Below are 15,773 nucleotides of genomic sequence, written 5' to 3' on the forward strand. Positions count from 1 at the left end.
AGAGGGGTTTTGTTTGTTTCTTTGTTTGTTTTTCCTATTACTGTGTATTTGGTTTTGGTATTTAGTCTGGTGGCAAGGCTTTACATCATGACTTTTCTAGCCATGGTATATTTTCTTACCTGCAACAGACTTTGGCTTGCAGAGATCTGTCCAACACAGTGTGTCTATAACCATGCTGCAGAGTTTAGCTCTGTTAGGATGTGAACCCCAGAGGGTTTGCTGCCTTTGGAACATCAAATGCACAATGTAACAGCCACCCAGTGTGCACACATGCAATTCTGTTTGAGAAATCAGTCAGAAATAGTGTCACTGCACCTAATTGGAGACAATCACCCTGATATTTCCCAGCAAAGCAATTTGGATTTACCAAAGTGACACAAAACGAAATAGCCGGCTCTTATTATGCAATGCACATTATCTTGTTTATTAGTAATAGATAGAGGTGGTCATTTAAGATGAATCTGGTTTCCTAAATACAGTCACAGCATGGAAAGGTGTGGTGTCTCCTGGATGAGCTGAGGAAAAGCTGGTTAGCTCCAGCAGTGGTGCTACAAGGACGAGCCATTCCCACCCACACCCTGGCATAGCACGGCTCCCTGTCCCAGGCACTGAGCTCCCTCTGCTCGGGGAGGTGAGGGTCACTGTCCTGTGCTCCTGCCATGAAACCACACAGCCATGCTGCAACAGCAGGGTACTGCACGGTGCTCAAGACATCTCAGAATTAAAAAGCTGATGGAAAAATTACACAGAGCAACTAATCATCATGAATCCATGTGTGCTTATGTTTGCTGTATATTTGTGTATTTTGAGTCAGCCTTCTGGTCGTTGAAGGGGAAAGAGACACTCCTAATATTTGTGGCAATTTCAGTTCCAAATTCAACAATATGTTGTCATACTTCTGCTCAGGGAGAAGGAAAAAGAAATCTCTGTTTGCCCCCTCCTGCTTTTCATACACATCCATTTATGAGTGAATCATCCAGGGCAGAGTAAGTTTATAGACTTGTGAACTCAGAGGTCTGTTACATTTTCTCATGACTACTTTGAATAAATCAGATTTAAAACATGATTAAATAGATCAAATGAAATATAAACCACAGTATATTAAACAGAAATTCTACTTGGCTTCAGTTCTTCTTAGCAGCTGTTCTGCACAGGTATTGAGCCAAGTACACACCTTCACAAGAAAGCTTTTCTTAGATGTCAGAATTTCCTTAAAAGGATAGAACAAAGGCAAAATGCTATTAATAAAATTATCTTTCATCCTAGTACCTACAGCATTAAAATCATTGTAAAACAGATGAATGTTTTCAGAAATACAATTTAACTTGTAATTTCTAATTACTGTTAGGTGAAAGTGATTAAAAATTATCATTGCTAATTTTCTACTTAAGGTTAGCTTTGACTGAATTCTATTCAACTTGTAATTTTGACTGTGCTTGTCTGAGATGTAAAATCTTATTAATAAGAAAAAAACCCATCTGAATGGCTCATCTGAATGCCAGTAACATGTGGGTTACAGTCCTGTAAGAAAGATTTAAGAAATTGCTCAGCTTGATTTTTCTTACACTTTTATTTTTAATTGTTTTACAGACTTAGCTGGTTGTGGGGCAGTTATTCAAATAATTACTTTTTCAATAAAAGTATTGAGTAACAAAGCTCATTTTGTGCATGGAAGTTCTGTGAAGTCCAGAGTGGCTGCCTGAGCATTTCACAGGTGACACAAGAGTTTTCACAGGTATAAACAAGTAACAAGAAAGAAGAGAGCCTGTTCAGAATGGTACATAGGCCATTGTTTTGGGGCAGAATCAGCACAGTGGCTGCAATAGCATTTCCATGGCAATATATTTCCATGTGGTATTTTTTACTTTACCTTGTCTGGTAGCTTGTCTCCCGTGATCTGCCATGGTACCCTGTCTAGATACTCAGTATTTGTGAAGTAATTCATACCTGTGGCATGGTTTCAGGACAAGCAGCACTGAAATTAACAGGTTTGGGGCATTTTTAATTGTAGCTGTGGGACATAAAACAAAAAAATATTTTGCCATTTTGTACCAGCTTTTCTGTGGTTGAAAAAGCTATGTAAGTAGAAAACAAAAATATATGGAATTTTGATTTAGAAGGAATCAGCTTGAATAAGGAAATGTTTGTGTCTGTGATTACCAGTTGGAAGTGAAGAAAACATGAAACAATGAGCTTGATAAAATGATTATAGCAGAAATGCAGTATTTTAGGACTGGGTAAGAGCCAGGAAAAGTAATGACAAAAGCAGAGCCTTCTCCATTTCCAAACCATTCAGCAAGAATTTGTTTGCAATTTCCTGTTTAAGGCACTTCCATGAGGGATGTTGACAGTAAGATTGTCATATTTTTTACACTGTCACAACATGTAGCCCCAATGTGAAACACATAACTTGTCTGTGCTGGAGAAGACACTGACTTTCCATTTTTGCAGCTGATGATTTCTTCTGAGCTTGCAGATGCTTGCATGAGGAACAGATGCTGAGATGGAATAATAATTAATTAAAGACGAACAAGATGGAGTTTCCTGCCTAGGCCTGGGTTTTGAGGGAAAGGTGCTGCTAAAGGGTGCAATTTCCTTCTGAAGTCCAATACCCCAAGAACTTCTCAGATCAAGCTTCCTTGCCATGCTGCTGCAGAGTTATATATGCAGAAAAGGGCTGGGGACTGTTTCCTCAAGAGGCACAAAAGTAAAAGAAGTTATAAAGAACCCAGAGCAAGTCTCCCCACCTTGAAAGGGAGAAATGAAGTTCTACTATATCAAATTCAAAAGTTCTATCATTATACCAAATTCCCCCTGAGAATTTACTCAAATGTGGCTTAGAGAGTAGCTAGTGTAGAAGGGTTTCTTCTCCTCACTTTTGTGCCCAATAAAACCTTTGTGTGTTTTTCTGCTCTCTCATGCCATTGAAGGAAGTAGTGCAGTCTGGCAAAAACATTATTTAAAAAAACCAAATAGCACAAATGCTTTTTTTTTAATGTGTTGTTTTGAGTTTGTTTTTTTTTTTACCTGCTGCATCAGCAGGCATCAAGAGTTGGAAGGTGAGGTTTGCCAAAAAAACGCTGGAAAAACATAAGTTAGCTATGGCTGCCATATAGTCTCTCTTTTCTGGGCCCATTCCCAGGGTCTGCCTCCTTCTTCCCTTCTAGGCACAGTTTGGAAGGTGTGAGCCCCCTCTGCAGTGCAGCTCAAGCGTGTCTCTGCAGGGAGTGGGGGCAGTCGGGGCGCTGGGGGCTGACAAGCAAGGCTGGGCATTGGGTGAGTACCAAACACAGCCACTCTTCAGAGGAGTTTTGGAGAGGGAGGGGCAGGAAACAACTGTGCAATCATGTCACAGTGCATGTAGTTTTGTTTAGTGTGACTTGATCAAGACAATATTTCCTATTAAATAATGCTCTGGAGGGGAAAATTTTGGGGTGAAGAAGTGGCTGGGTGGAAGGAAGAGATGAATGGGATAGGGATTAGTGTTAAGATTCTGTTCACAAACTTCCTCCTGAGCTGTAGGAAGTCCAGGATGTGATGAGGAGGATCTGCCAATAAACATTACTCTTCTCTTTTTTTTTTTTCCTTTTTTACTTACTTTTTTCCCCCCTGTCTGACATATGGATTCCCTCTTTAGTCTGTGATCCGAAGACCTGGGTTGGTTCCTGGTGTTTGCCTAGAGCCTCAAAACGAGATTCAATGAAGTCACATGCTGAGTGAATAATTGCCTAGAATTACCTCAAACATTCATTAGGATATAACCTGTGCAGTCATTTCACTAGTGGCATGTCAGCTGATGTATGGTGGCTGGAAGTCATATTTCTGCTTGTGCATCATGCCAAGCAGACAAGGGAGCTGACAGCTCCAAGCAATCCCAGGCAGGTTTGGGATCTAGTTTCGGTTTCTGTAACTTCCCTCACAGCACAAAATGGGAGGCCAGCCAAAACAGAAACTGCATTTCTGTCCCAGCACATGGGAGAAGCTCCTGACTGGGACAGGAGAAGGTGCAGGGCTGAAGAGTAGTAGCGCTGCAGTTGTGCTAGTGTGCAGCACTTGGAGTCAAGTGGACACAGGTCCTCTCCTGCATGTGGATGTGACTCAGTACTGAACTAGAAGCCACCAATGCCACGGATGCTGATACTGGTGTTAGCTGATGGTTGCAATTACAGGCTCAAGAGGGGCATTTTTGATTTTAATTACTGACACTGCAGAAACTGAAAACTTTTCTCTCCAAGTGTGCCTTATTTTCCTAACACTGCTTTTATTTGAGTAAGACATTATTTTCTATGTTTTAAATATGGAGCGGTACTCAGAGCAACGGGGGACCAGAGTGCCTGTGGGGATGTAGGGAGTTAGGAGAGCGACTGTGCAAAGTCCCTGGTGTGAGGTGGGAGCACTGTGGTGGGGCAGATGTGCCTTTCTCCAGGGCTCTGCAACAACTACCTGTGCATTGGAAATAAAGAGGAATTGTAAGTGAAGCTTTCACCGAAATCTGGTTTTCCTGCACATGAAACTTAAAATGGAATAACAGCTTGCAACCTACCAGCTCACTATGTTTGATGGGGGCTGACAAGTAGCATTGTAGAGTGTTTGCAATTCATATGTAAAGGAGGCAAATTTTTTCTGATACGGGAATCTTTTGTGGAAATTTGGAAGGAAACAATTTCTGCCAGGATTACCTCACAGAGTTTTACCTTACACATGTATTTCTTTTGGATGATTCATCTCATTTCCTTTCAGTATGTGAATCCACAGGAGTTTATAGCTTTATGTACTCTAACTCAGTGGATTAATCTCAGTGGACCAGCTGAGTAATGAATTTTTGCAATGAAGGCAAAAATTTCATAGCAGAGATCATGCACTGGTGTGTGGACTTACAGTTCAGGCAGCTCATATTCAGATACAGTGCACTGCAAAGTTGAAAGTTAATAGCATCAAGTTCTCCCTCTTTCACTTTCCCTGAAATTACCATGCATCTATGAAAGCTTTTCTCATACAGACCCCCCACAGCCCTCTACAGCATCTCTGGTGCTTTCAGTAGCCCCTGGAATGGCTCTCACAGCTAGATGTAGGGAGTGGGGCCAACAGAGAAGTGCACGCTTGAGTGAATAATCTCTGAGGCCTCTGCAAAGTCATCTGACACCCCCTGAGGCTGAACATTTCCTCTGCACTGGGTTTTAAAGAAAGCCTGAGGCTTTGTTTCTTTAAGCAGTTGAGCAGCTCTAACAGCCTGCTGACTCTCAAAGAGGTCCTTTTATTTGTGGCTGGCCCTCCCTGAACTTATTTGGCTCATTACCCAAGAAGATAGCCACCTGCTTTCTTTTTCCTAATTGTTGTTCCTCCGGGCTAACAGGTCTGTATGCTGATGGTGCTGGAAGGTGGCACCAGGGGTGGGATGGGTGGTAGGAGCAGAGAGGGGGATGTACAAATGGACTCCTTGGCAGGGAGAACCTGGGGAGCAGCTCAGGTGCTCTTTGAGGTGCAGCTTCTCTGTCTCTGCAGGATGCAGCTCTTGGCAGACTCCGGGGTGAGTCAGCCATGGACCTTCATTGAACAGGCAATTTAATACCACAGAAAAGACAAGAAGTCTTTTTATTCCCCAGGCATTATCTCCTGAGCCAATTAGCTGTGGGGTTAGAGAAGAACCAGGCCAACACAAGGGAGTATGCAAGAAAAGCAACCAGGTGCAGTGCTGTCTCCATGAAGCCTGAAAAATCACCTCACCTGAAGCTTCCTCCAGTCTTGCTTCTGAAGGGAAACCTACTACAGACTTTTAAAAGATGAGTCTAAAAATGGAAACCTAATTGTGCAGACTAAAAACTGCAAATGCATTTTAAGCACTTCACAGAACAATGAAATTAGCTCCCTACACATTTCAAAGTGCCAAAGGTGCTATCATCACATTGCTTTGCCCTCTGCCAGCTAGCCCACAGGTACAAATCATGGGTCTGGCTGATGTAGTAAGGGCTGAAGGATGAAATTTGTAGCAGAGCATCTGTTCCTGCCCAGGAGCTTTGCTGAGGGCTAGAAAAGAGTCTAGAGTAACACAGTCTTCCTCTTGTCAGCAGATTGCTCGAGATATTGGGAGCGGTGCCTTTCCAATGAAGTTTATCTCCCTGTGTGCAATGAATTATGCAATGTTCAAAGAAGAGCCTTGGATGATGCAGAAAGCTGACTTTGCTAATGAAAGTGGCTCTAATTGCAGGGCAGATGTGTAGTCAATCTGGGAAGCCAGTTCTGCCTTTTTGGGCAGAGTAAGCCAGGGTGGGTATCCTGTTAGCATGGCTGTGTTGGGACCTTGGTTGGTGCAGGTATGTTTGTCACCAGCTTTAGAGGAAAATAGCTTTATTTTCTTATCTCCTACTGTGATGAATACACCAGGTTGAGGGTGAAGCTGTGGTTGGATCCTGGCCTTGCTGCTATCGGTTGTGCAGTGTTAACTGGGTGCAGTTTTCTGAAGCTATTTTTACAGGTGCAAATCCACCCTAAAGGCACATGTGTACGTGACTCTTTCCTAGCACACCATGTCAGGGTGGAAGGTTAATTTCTGCAGCCAGAAACAGGAGGTCTCTAATTTATGCATCATGTTTAGAGCAGATTAATACCAGCTCCTATTTGAAATGTTGGTGATGCAACAAAAGTTTTTTGTCTATGTCTCAATGTAGAACTGGCAAGTGTGTGTAACCCTTCATAAACTGCTCTTGTCAACAGTTTCATTATTAAACACAGGCAGTCAAATATTGTGAGTCAATATCTTTCACCTTCTTCACCATATCACAAATTAATAGTCACTTAAATAGTTTATTAAAAAGTACCACTGGTTTCTTATCTCAATTACCTTCTGATTACACTGTGACCTACACTGCCTCCCTAAATGAACATCGTGATTGCCTCTTGGAAAGCTGAGATCTTAAGTAGAAGAAATAATGTATTTACAGGAAAAACAGCCAGCTAACTGGCTTCTACCTTACAAAATAGTGTTGCTGGTCCCAGGGACCTTCTCTAATCACCATCACTTACCATCACATCCCCCCAGTGCTGTGTGTCTGGGCTCAAAGCAGTTATAGCTTTTCATCCCAGCAGCAGCGACAGCATGGCTTAGCCATGTCCAAGGAACCCAGCCACCTGAGCTCTTCCCACATGTCCTCAGGGGGTGGCTGAATAAGAGGGAAGTGCTTGATTATGCCTGAATGGTCCTTAAACGGCAGAAATTATGCCAGGATTAAACCAGGGTGAAGGGGTTCAGGGAAGAGCTGGCATGGAAGAAACTGGTGTATTGTAATTTTATTATTGCCTTTGCCATCTGGGGGCCATAATTACACACATTGGAGTTACCCACAGTCTGCTGTGCTAGCGTGGTGCTGAACCTCAGGGCCTGGGCTGCCATAGTATCCCAAAGTTCCTCTAATTTAAGGGGGCTGTCCAAGAAGGGGACACTCGGAAGGCCTCTGCTCCTGCTTAGGTGTCCCCAAGGCCAGAGATGATTTCCCTGCTGGGCTCGGAGGGTGCCTGGGGCGGTGCTGAGCAGGTGCCAGTGCCAGGCTGTGCTTGGTTCAGCCAGCTCTAAATGTCTCGAGCTGCTGCGGCGGCTGCAGGCGCTGTGAGGGGGCTGCAGTGCCCGTGCTGAACGCGGCCCGGCCCTGAGCTCTGCCGTGTGCCAGAGGGCCAGAGGGACACGAGCGGCCCAGCAGAGGCTGCTCCGGGGCATGGAGGTGTCCCCGGGGCATGGAGGTGTCCCCTCCTGCTGCGTGCCGCTGCCAGCAGGGAGGCACAGAGCCCAGCACGGCTGTGGTGGCAGGCAGCAGCGCCGCAGGGTGTGTCCTGCCGAACACCAGGGACACCAGCGAGGCTGTGTGAGCACAGACCTCGCCGTGCCAGCACCGGCCTGGCTGAGCCGCCGCCTGTCCCCTGGGCCTGCCACAACGCGCCACACAGCCCCTGGAGAGGGGGTGGCACAGCTGTCACCCCGAAAGTACAGAAGGCAGAAAGGGCCATCTCCTGGGGCCCTTCGGCTGCTGGAGCATCTGTTCCAGGAGAGCACGTCTGTCCTGTCCTCATTGCTGCTGAGGGCTCAAAAGAGGCCGGCAGAGCTGAGAGGGGCGATGATGATGGGGGCATCAGGTGGGGTGAGGATGGGGGTTGTGTCTGATGTGGTCTCCTCAGCCTCACTCTCCACATCCTCCAAGTTCTCGCTGACAGAGGGGATGATCTGCACCACCTTCTCCTGGAAGTGCACTTGCTTGCGAGGGGCTGGCACTGCTGTGGGCTGGACAGGAGTTTCTGGGGCTGAGCTCCTGTCCTTGCTGCCCTTCAGGATGCTCTTCATATGGCCCAGAAGCGAGCGGGGCTGCTCCCTCTGGGCCCCGTGGAAGGTGTACGTCTGCTCCGTGTCACCAATGATGGTTGGGGCTGCCTCGGTGGCTGAAGGGTCCACGTACTGACCTGCCTGGGGATGCATCTCTTTGTGCCCTGGGCTCTTCCTCCTCTTGCTCAGCAGGAAGTAGGCCAGGGCAGTGAGCACCAGCATGGACCCTGGGGACAAGAGTATGTTGGTAGAGGGCTCTGGCAAGTGGGAAGACCTTGCCAAGCAATGCTTGGTCTGGCTAGCCTGCTGCCATTGGCCACCAGCCCAGCTCCCTTCACATCCCCACCTCCACCCCTTGACAGACCATGCTTCTCTTCCATCTGCACTAGTCCCCACCCAAGCTTCTCACCAGGGATGGTGACATGCCAGACGAGGACGGGATGCAGGAAGCAAGCCACTGAGAGCAGCGTGTACCCCAGGAATTTCTGGAAGCTCCCTGGGCATCTAGCTTTCTTCCAGCAGGCCTGCACCAGGGATTCAGACTTGTGACTGGGGAGAGAAAGAGAGGTCCTTGTGGGATAAGGCACCAACCATATGCCTAAATTTGGTTCTAACCATAACCCATCTGGATGTGCAGATCCTCACTCTGGTTTGACACGAGATGGGTGTGTTTTTCAGGGAAGGTAAGCAAAGCCTGAGCACCTCCTGTTGGGAGAAGAGCCTTTGCCAGAGGCCAGCATCTCAGTGTCTCACTAATCAATTGCCTAATATTTGGAGTAAGGAGTTGCCTCTAAGCTGTGAGGACTTTTGAGTTTATGCTAGATGACAGCAGCAGTGCTCAGCCTCTGAAAAGGACGTAAGGACTGTCTACGTTTTAACTTTAACTTCCATGCTGTCTCTGGAGGGAGCAGAAGCTCATGCTGGGGATCTGGCTCTTCCTTCAACCCTGGGACTTTTGTGCCTATACACACTGTGCTAAGCAGATGCTGAAGACCAGGGATTGTTGTGCTGATGCTCAGGAAGTTGGAGCACAAGCCTGGTTAAAACATAGGTTTAAATGGCTGTGCACATGGACCCATTTACCTCCCACCTGTCTGAGTGCACTTGCCTTGGCATTAGGGGCAGGACCTTTGGTCTGGCACTTGCAGCTCCCCCAGATCTGGTGTTGCCTGTAAGGGGCAAGGTGCCTTTGGGAGGTCCCACTGTGGCTGGAGAGTAGTGGGCAGAGTCTACTCACGTGAAGCACATCTCCAGGAGCAAACTGATAAAGAAGAAGCCTTCACAGACAGTAACTGCAACCCCTGAAAAACTGAAAGGTGGAGCTGTCAGGGGAGAAGGGCTGTGTTTGAGTATGTTCTCCAAGTGGACAGAGTGGGCACAGGGGGGCAGAATTTACTATCCAGTTCTCAATACAGTCTGTGTGCTGGGGTCTGAACATCCTCTGCTCATCTGGTTTGTGGTGAAAAACTCACGACCCCTTCTGCCCCTGGGGAGTCAACTTGCAGCCAGTGTCACCTCTGGCCTACCTGGGTCTGCAGTAGCATCTCTTTTTCTAACAGAAATAGCTTACTTTTCTGAAACTTCAATATGGAGATCTGAAATACCCAAAGCCTTGGGCACTGTTCCCTGCTGCTGTTGCAGTCTAGTTTGGTGCTACATATGGTGGAGGGGATGACCTTACCACCCCTGCCAGCTCTTATTTCAAGTGCAAAAGTACTCACAGCAGATAGAAAGCCAGGCTTTTGAACTGTCCTCTCTGCAGAGTTTCTACGCCCACACCGATCAGCACTAGAAAGAGAAGGTAGGAAAGATGTTGACTGTAGGGTTCATTCCCAGTTCTCTTGGGTTAGTTCCCAGCTCCCAAGATAGATATCCCCATTTCCCCAGGGGCTAGCACGGCAGCCTCTCCCATGCAGGGCAGCATGTTAGAACTGCCAGCACCAGTGATTCATGCTGACACGCCAGCCCAGAAGAGTCAGAGCTGAGTGCTGCCCTTGACACACAGCCCTGAAACCCATCCCAGCTGCACCCCTATTATGGCAGCTTTGCCACTGCGTGGGCTGGGGAAAGGTCTGGGAGTGCCAGCTGCCCTTGGACAGCTCGGGGAGGTGAGCAGCAGTGTCCTGTGACCCTTCCATCCTCTGCCATAATGCCACATCTCAGCTGCCACAGGGCCCACTGCCCACTGTCCCATCCATCCTTCTCTGCCTGGGTCCCCCCAGTGCCTGCCAGCCCCACTCCCTGGCCCTCCCTGCTTGCCCAGGCCTGCTGCACCCAACACGTGGCTGTAGAGCAGGGGAACTGTGCCAGCTGCCTTCACGAAGGGCTGTAGCCATAGCATCAGGATCCTTTGCTAGCCAAACAGAAAAACATCTAATGGGAGCAGGCAGATTAAAAACAGGGAATGAACATTCTCTCAGTGCCTCAGCTAGTACACAACACCAGGGAGTCAGTTTTAGGGGGATTAAGAGTATTAGCAAGGCTAAAATCTTTGGTGGATTGGCCTATAGCTTCAGGGGATGGAAAATTTCCTTCAACATCCTTCAGTTCCCTTCAAGATTATTTCTAAAATGTAATGCCTCACACCAGCTGCAGCAAGTTGGTCCATACATGCCAGTTCACAGGGCTCAAGTGTCAGCAGTGTGGAGCTGAATGAAACCCAGGTTTCATAGCCACAGCACCACCTTGGGCAGACTCCTGTCTGCACCTGGTGTCCCCACCCTTCACTGAGCAGTCCCCACCCATCCCCTGGTGCTCAGGAAGTTCACCACTGGTCTTGTCCCATGTACACTGGCCAAGGTTTGAGGTGCAGGTTGGATCCATTTCTCTGAGCTGTGGTTTGCCCCATCTGGAGAAGGCTACCAGGCTCTCAAACAAGGACACAGATCAGTGTCCATCGAGACTGCAGTGTAGGTCAATGCCAAGGGTCAGCTTTCCCACTGGGCTGAAAGAAATCCCTCTGTGTTTTCCCTGTGTCTCCTGCAGCTGATGGCACCTGTCAGCCAAAGGAACACATGGGGCCCATGTGCCACCCTTCTACACTGCCTTTCCAACCCCTAGCAGAGCACAGGGAAATCAATCTCATCAGAGGGCTGTGAAGCAGGAAAAGCTGTGTAATCCTACATGCAAAGTACTGTCTTTTACTATCTTGTGACTGAGGACCATTCTTTATAATCTTCCCTACAAACGTGGAGTTCATTCATTCTCATTCATTCATTCATTCATTCATTCCCTGTAGATGAATGCAAAATTCTACAGCTTGGCTGCTGGCTTAAGCCTCTGCTCTGGATGGGGAGATTTCCTCATTTTGCACAGCTTCTGCTTTAGCTACAAAGCTGTTTGGATGAAGAATCTGCAAGAAGAAAAGAGCTGTTTCAAAGTGTTTGTTTGGACTAGTCAGTGCCTTGATTTGGATCTTGTCCAAACCATGTGGGTAAAAGCACATGATTAGGAATTAAATGGTTGAAAGCATGAGAATTAAGAAATAAGTAGGAACTCTTTCCTAGATGCAAAAATCACAAGGCCTAGAATCACTGAACTAGAGATGCTGCAAACACTGCAGCAAATCACAGGGCTGTTGGACGACTCTTTGCCAACTTGCCATAAGTTAGCCATTTTGTGATACAAAAGAAACTCTGTAGCCTCACCATTGCAGAGAGCCATTACACTCCAAGATCCTGGGGGAAGGGGAGGTTTAAATTATGTGGGTAACTTGTATTTACTAGCAGCACAAGGAGCTTGCCAGGCCTTCTCAGCATCAATTAGTGAGGCTGATGCACTCTCCATTTCATGGAGTTTTTTTCAGACAAAACCCATGGGAATTTCTTCTGCATTGTTTCCATTTCATTCAAAAGCCTCACACACCTCATCAGGCACTAAACACTGCATCAAGCTGATTTCTTACCCCATTGAAACACACAGAGGAATAAAACACAGGCACATCCCATTCTTTTGGGAAAGTCAGGTGATAGTGGGAATGCACCAGAGCTATGGAAAAGCACAATGAGCTGTAGTGCAGCTCTCTATGCTCTGTGATGCTAAGCAGACAGATAACTGCAGTGCTCATTTAAAGAAAAATTAAGGAAAGATGTGCAGTTGCTGCAAAATGAGGAAAAGAAAACACACAGGAGAGAAAGATGATATTCCAGTAACACATTTCTACATTGTAAACTACTTCAAATTTTGTTGTTTTATCTTTAGTTTTCTCATGACAACAAGCTCCCAGGAAGGTCTCTATGAGTTTCCTCGGAGTTTTAAGTGAGAATCTGACCAGTATGAGGTTCATGGGGGCCCAAGGGGATGGGGATGAAGAAATGAAGAGATCTGCATTTTCTGATTAAAGCTGTGCCCCATCTCCCACTGTTGCAGTATCATCATGACACGCACTTATCTACTGGGAGTTTGTATAAACTCAGAGACTCAGATCACTGCCTGTTATCAGTATCAGTCCCTTAAAGCACATTCCAGAGCCTCCATTACCCCAGCTGTGTCCTTGGGAACCTGTGCATGCTTCAGCTGACCTGTGTGCTTTCTACTTTGTCCCTGGTTTGAGCAAAGTGTCTCTTCATGACTGTCTGCAGCTGATAAAAGAAATACAAAGGTAGGAGGGCCTGCTGTGACTGACTCTGCAGTGTCTGACACTGAAATCCCTGGGGTTCTGAAACAGGAACCACAGGCACCACCTCAAGTCACCTCTCACCAGGAACCTCTGGTTCACCCCTCCAGCCCTTAGACAAATCAGACCCTTTGATCTCTGCTTTACTAATGGGGAGCTGAGGCAGAGAGTGCTGCCTATCCTGTCCCATAATAGTTAGTCAGCAGCAGTGCCAGAGTCAGCCCCTGAGCCGTCTGCTTTAGCTGATTCTCCAAGTCCCATCTGGAGATGTTCCATGTGAGACAGCGTTCCATCCTCACAACTGAGACTGCAACTGACACCTGGCTCAAGACCTGCATTTCAGCTGAAACCAAGCACTTGGGTGTGTCACCAAACCCAGAACACCCTGGTCCGAAGCAGCCCCGGCAGCAGGTGAGAGGATACAACTCACCAGGTACCAGGTGGGTGAATTTATGGTGTTTGTACTGCAGCTATAACTTGAACTGCTCTGAGCTGATCCCCAACAGGCTGCTAGAGAGGCAGAGCAGTGCTTTTAGAGTAACTATGCCATGACGGCTGGGACAGAACCTCTCCATCCTGCCTAGAACAGGACATCTCACTGTGCATGCCACAAGAAGCTCCTCCTTCGTCTTCACATCCCACAGCGTAGCCCGGCAGTTTTGCACAGCCATGAGTATTTTGCTTTTCAGTCTCATTCACATCTTGCCTATGCCTATGTCTATTTTAGAAGAATACAGTTTAGTTTTCTTATTTTTCTTTTTTTATGTGTTTTAGCTTACCCTCTGAATGCTGGCTCTTCCTTTCTGATGTCTCACTGTGCCTCCCAGAGCATTTGGAAAGAGCCTGGCCAGGCACCAAGAACTCTCCCACCCTGGACTCCAAAGCAAAAGTGAACAAGTTTCCTTGTCCCCCTCACAGCATGGAGCCATGGCTGCAGCTGGCCAAAGGCAGGGAGGCAGCCTGGGGCACCCACTAAGTGCCTTTTAGTGCCAAAGACAAAGAGAACTTGCTCTTACCTGCTGCGGTGGAGATGCCCAGCAGTCGGCAGGTATATTCCAGGGCACTCCAAAACGCCTTGTGCTGCATGGTGAAGAGGTGAAACCGTGGCACAGCCAGGCAGAAACTCCTCTTCAGAGCCCCCAGCTCAGGCACAGCCCAGCAGCTCCTAGAAACAGGCAGAGCCTCTCGCTCCCTGGACCGAGTGACCTTCCCGAAGGAAAGGGCAGTGCGTGCAGGACCGGCCACCTCCACAGGGCCTCCCAGGGGAGGGTGGTCGGAGAATGAGCTGCCACCCCAGGGAACCGGTCAGCGCTGCTTCCTGCTGCTCCCCAGGGGCTCTGGATGCCCGGCCTTTTCCTGCTTGCCGCTTGCTCCTTCTCGGCCCGGGGTGATTAATGATTGCTAAGGCAGGGGTGCAGCTTTGGGAGCATGGGTACCCCAAGTGCACGGGTGCACGGCCTTCCCTGCTCCTGAGGTGGAGGCTCTGGAAGCCCAAGCTGATTAAATGGATGTGAAGTCATTAGTGCTGTGCAGCTCCCGGCAGGTTAACCATTTGTGAGGATGACGATGTTTGCTCTTGGCAGGAGAGCAGCGCATTTCTGGCAAGTCACGAGGGGCACCCCAGGCCCGCTGCCTCCCACAGCTGAGCCCCCGGCCATGGCTGCTGCTCACCATCCAGGTTCCAACCAGCACGGCTTGGGAAGTGTCTGTGCTGATGTGCACTCACAGGAACAAGATCAGTATTCAGAGGGGTCCCACAGACTTGGGACAGTCATAGCAAGGAAGATCTGATTTTCTTTTTTTGGGAACCCTAGCGAAATGCTTTTTTGTTTTGTAACTATCAGAGCCATTTGAACAGCATCAGGGTTTCATGAGTGTCATAACATATGGAATGAGCTGCACAGGTACTCTGACCTCTTTGCCTTGGATTTGGTAGACAGCCTGGGGGTCCTTGGTTTGTCCCTGCAGGACACACTGCCTCAGGAGAGGGGCAGCCCTACGTATGTCTGAAGGACAAGACAAGAAAACACTTGCTGTTCTGGATCCCAGCCCCACACTCCTTTGTGCTTGAACAGGGTACACCTCTCTGGGGGTCACCACCAATCCCCACCTGCTGCCACTGAGGGAAGAGGAGTGTGGGCAGCAGCATGGCAGCCCTGGCATGGCAGTCCCAGCAGGAAGGTTCCGGGAGCACAGCACAGTCCCAGTGGGTAGCACAGATGTGTGGTGCCTGTAGGGCTGTGGGTTCACAGGTCACTGAACTCACCTTGTGCTGCAGCCGGCATCTGGAGAGTCACTGCAGCCCCTGCCCTTTGCTGCACTGCCTGGGAAGCTGCTTTGGGCAAGGCACTGGCTGAATGGCACTCGACTCACACACAGACAGCCCTGCAGGGGGGAGCAACCAGCTGAACCTGTTCCCCTGTGATCCCTTCTCACCTGCCTGACACCACAAAGCTGAGCCTGGTCAGTATGTGTTGTACTGACTTATCCTGGGGGTAGAGATGACCTGTGCCAAGGACACAGTGACACCTTCTCTTCCATGGGTTCTTGGTCTGTATTTCAAACTGGTATTTTTCCAGGGCAGCCAAATGCCTGAGCTTATGAAATGGGTTCATGATTCTGTAAATAACTGCTGATACTTTTTTTTGAACATTCACAAGGTTGTGAGGCAGAGATTTTGCAGCAGGTAATCCTGACAAGGTTTGGGCACAGTGCACATTTTCCATGTGAAAAATGGGAAGGCCCACAGGAGAAGGGTTTCCAGAGCATCCTGAGGGGCAATGCTGAATGGTGCAATCCCAACTCGTGTCTTTGCTTTGTGGCACTGTCATACTTTGGGCGTTCCCATTTCCT

The 15,773-nt window shown here is 48.0% G+C and overlaps 1 protein-coding gene across 1 annotated transcript; it reads right to left on the reverse strand.

Moving 5' to 3' along the window:
- Positions 1–6,832: 6,832 nt before the first annotated feature.
- Positions 6,833–14,561, reverse strand: TMEM72 (transmembrane protein 72). The gene is made up of 5 exons (XM_063406465.1): positions 13,937–14,561; positions 10,027–10,093; positions 9,543–9,614; positions 8,715–8,854; positions 6,833–8,532 (listed from the first exon to the last, which is right to left on the reverse strand). The coding sequence occupies exons 1-5, from the start codon at positions 14,004–14,006 to the stop codon at positions 8,072–8,074; spliced, it is 810 nt and encodes a 269-aa protein (XP_063262535.1). The 5' UTR covers positions 14,007–14,561; the 3' UTR covers positions 6,833–8,071.
- Between the last annotated feature and the right edge of the window lie 1,212 nt (positions 14,562–15,773).

This window comes from Prinia subflava, chromosome 9, assembly GCF_021018805.1.
Source record: "Prinia subflava isolate CZ2003 ecotype Zambia chromosome 9, Cam_Psub_1.2, whole genome shotgun sequence".
Lineage (NCBI taxonomy): Eukaryota > Metazoa > Chordata > Aves > Passeriformes > Cisticolidae > Prinia > Prinia subflava.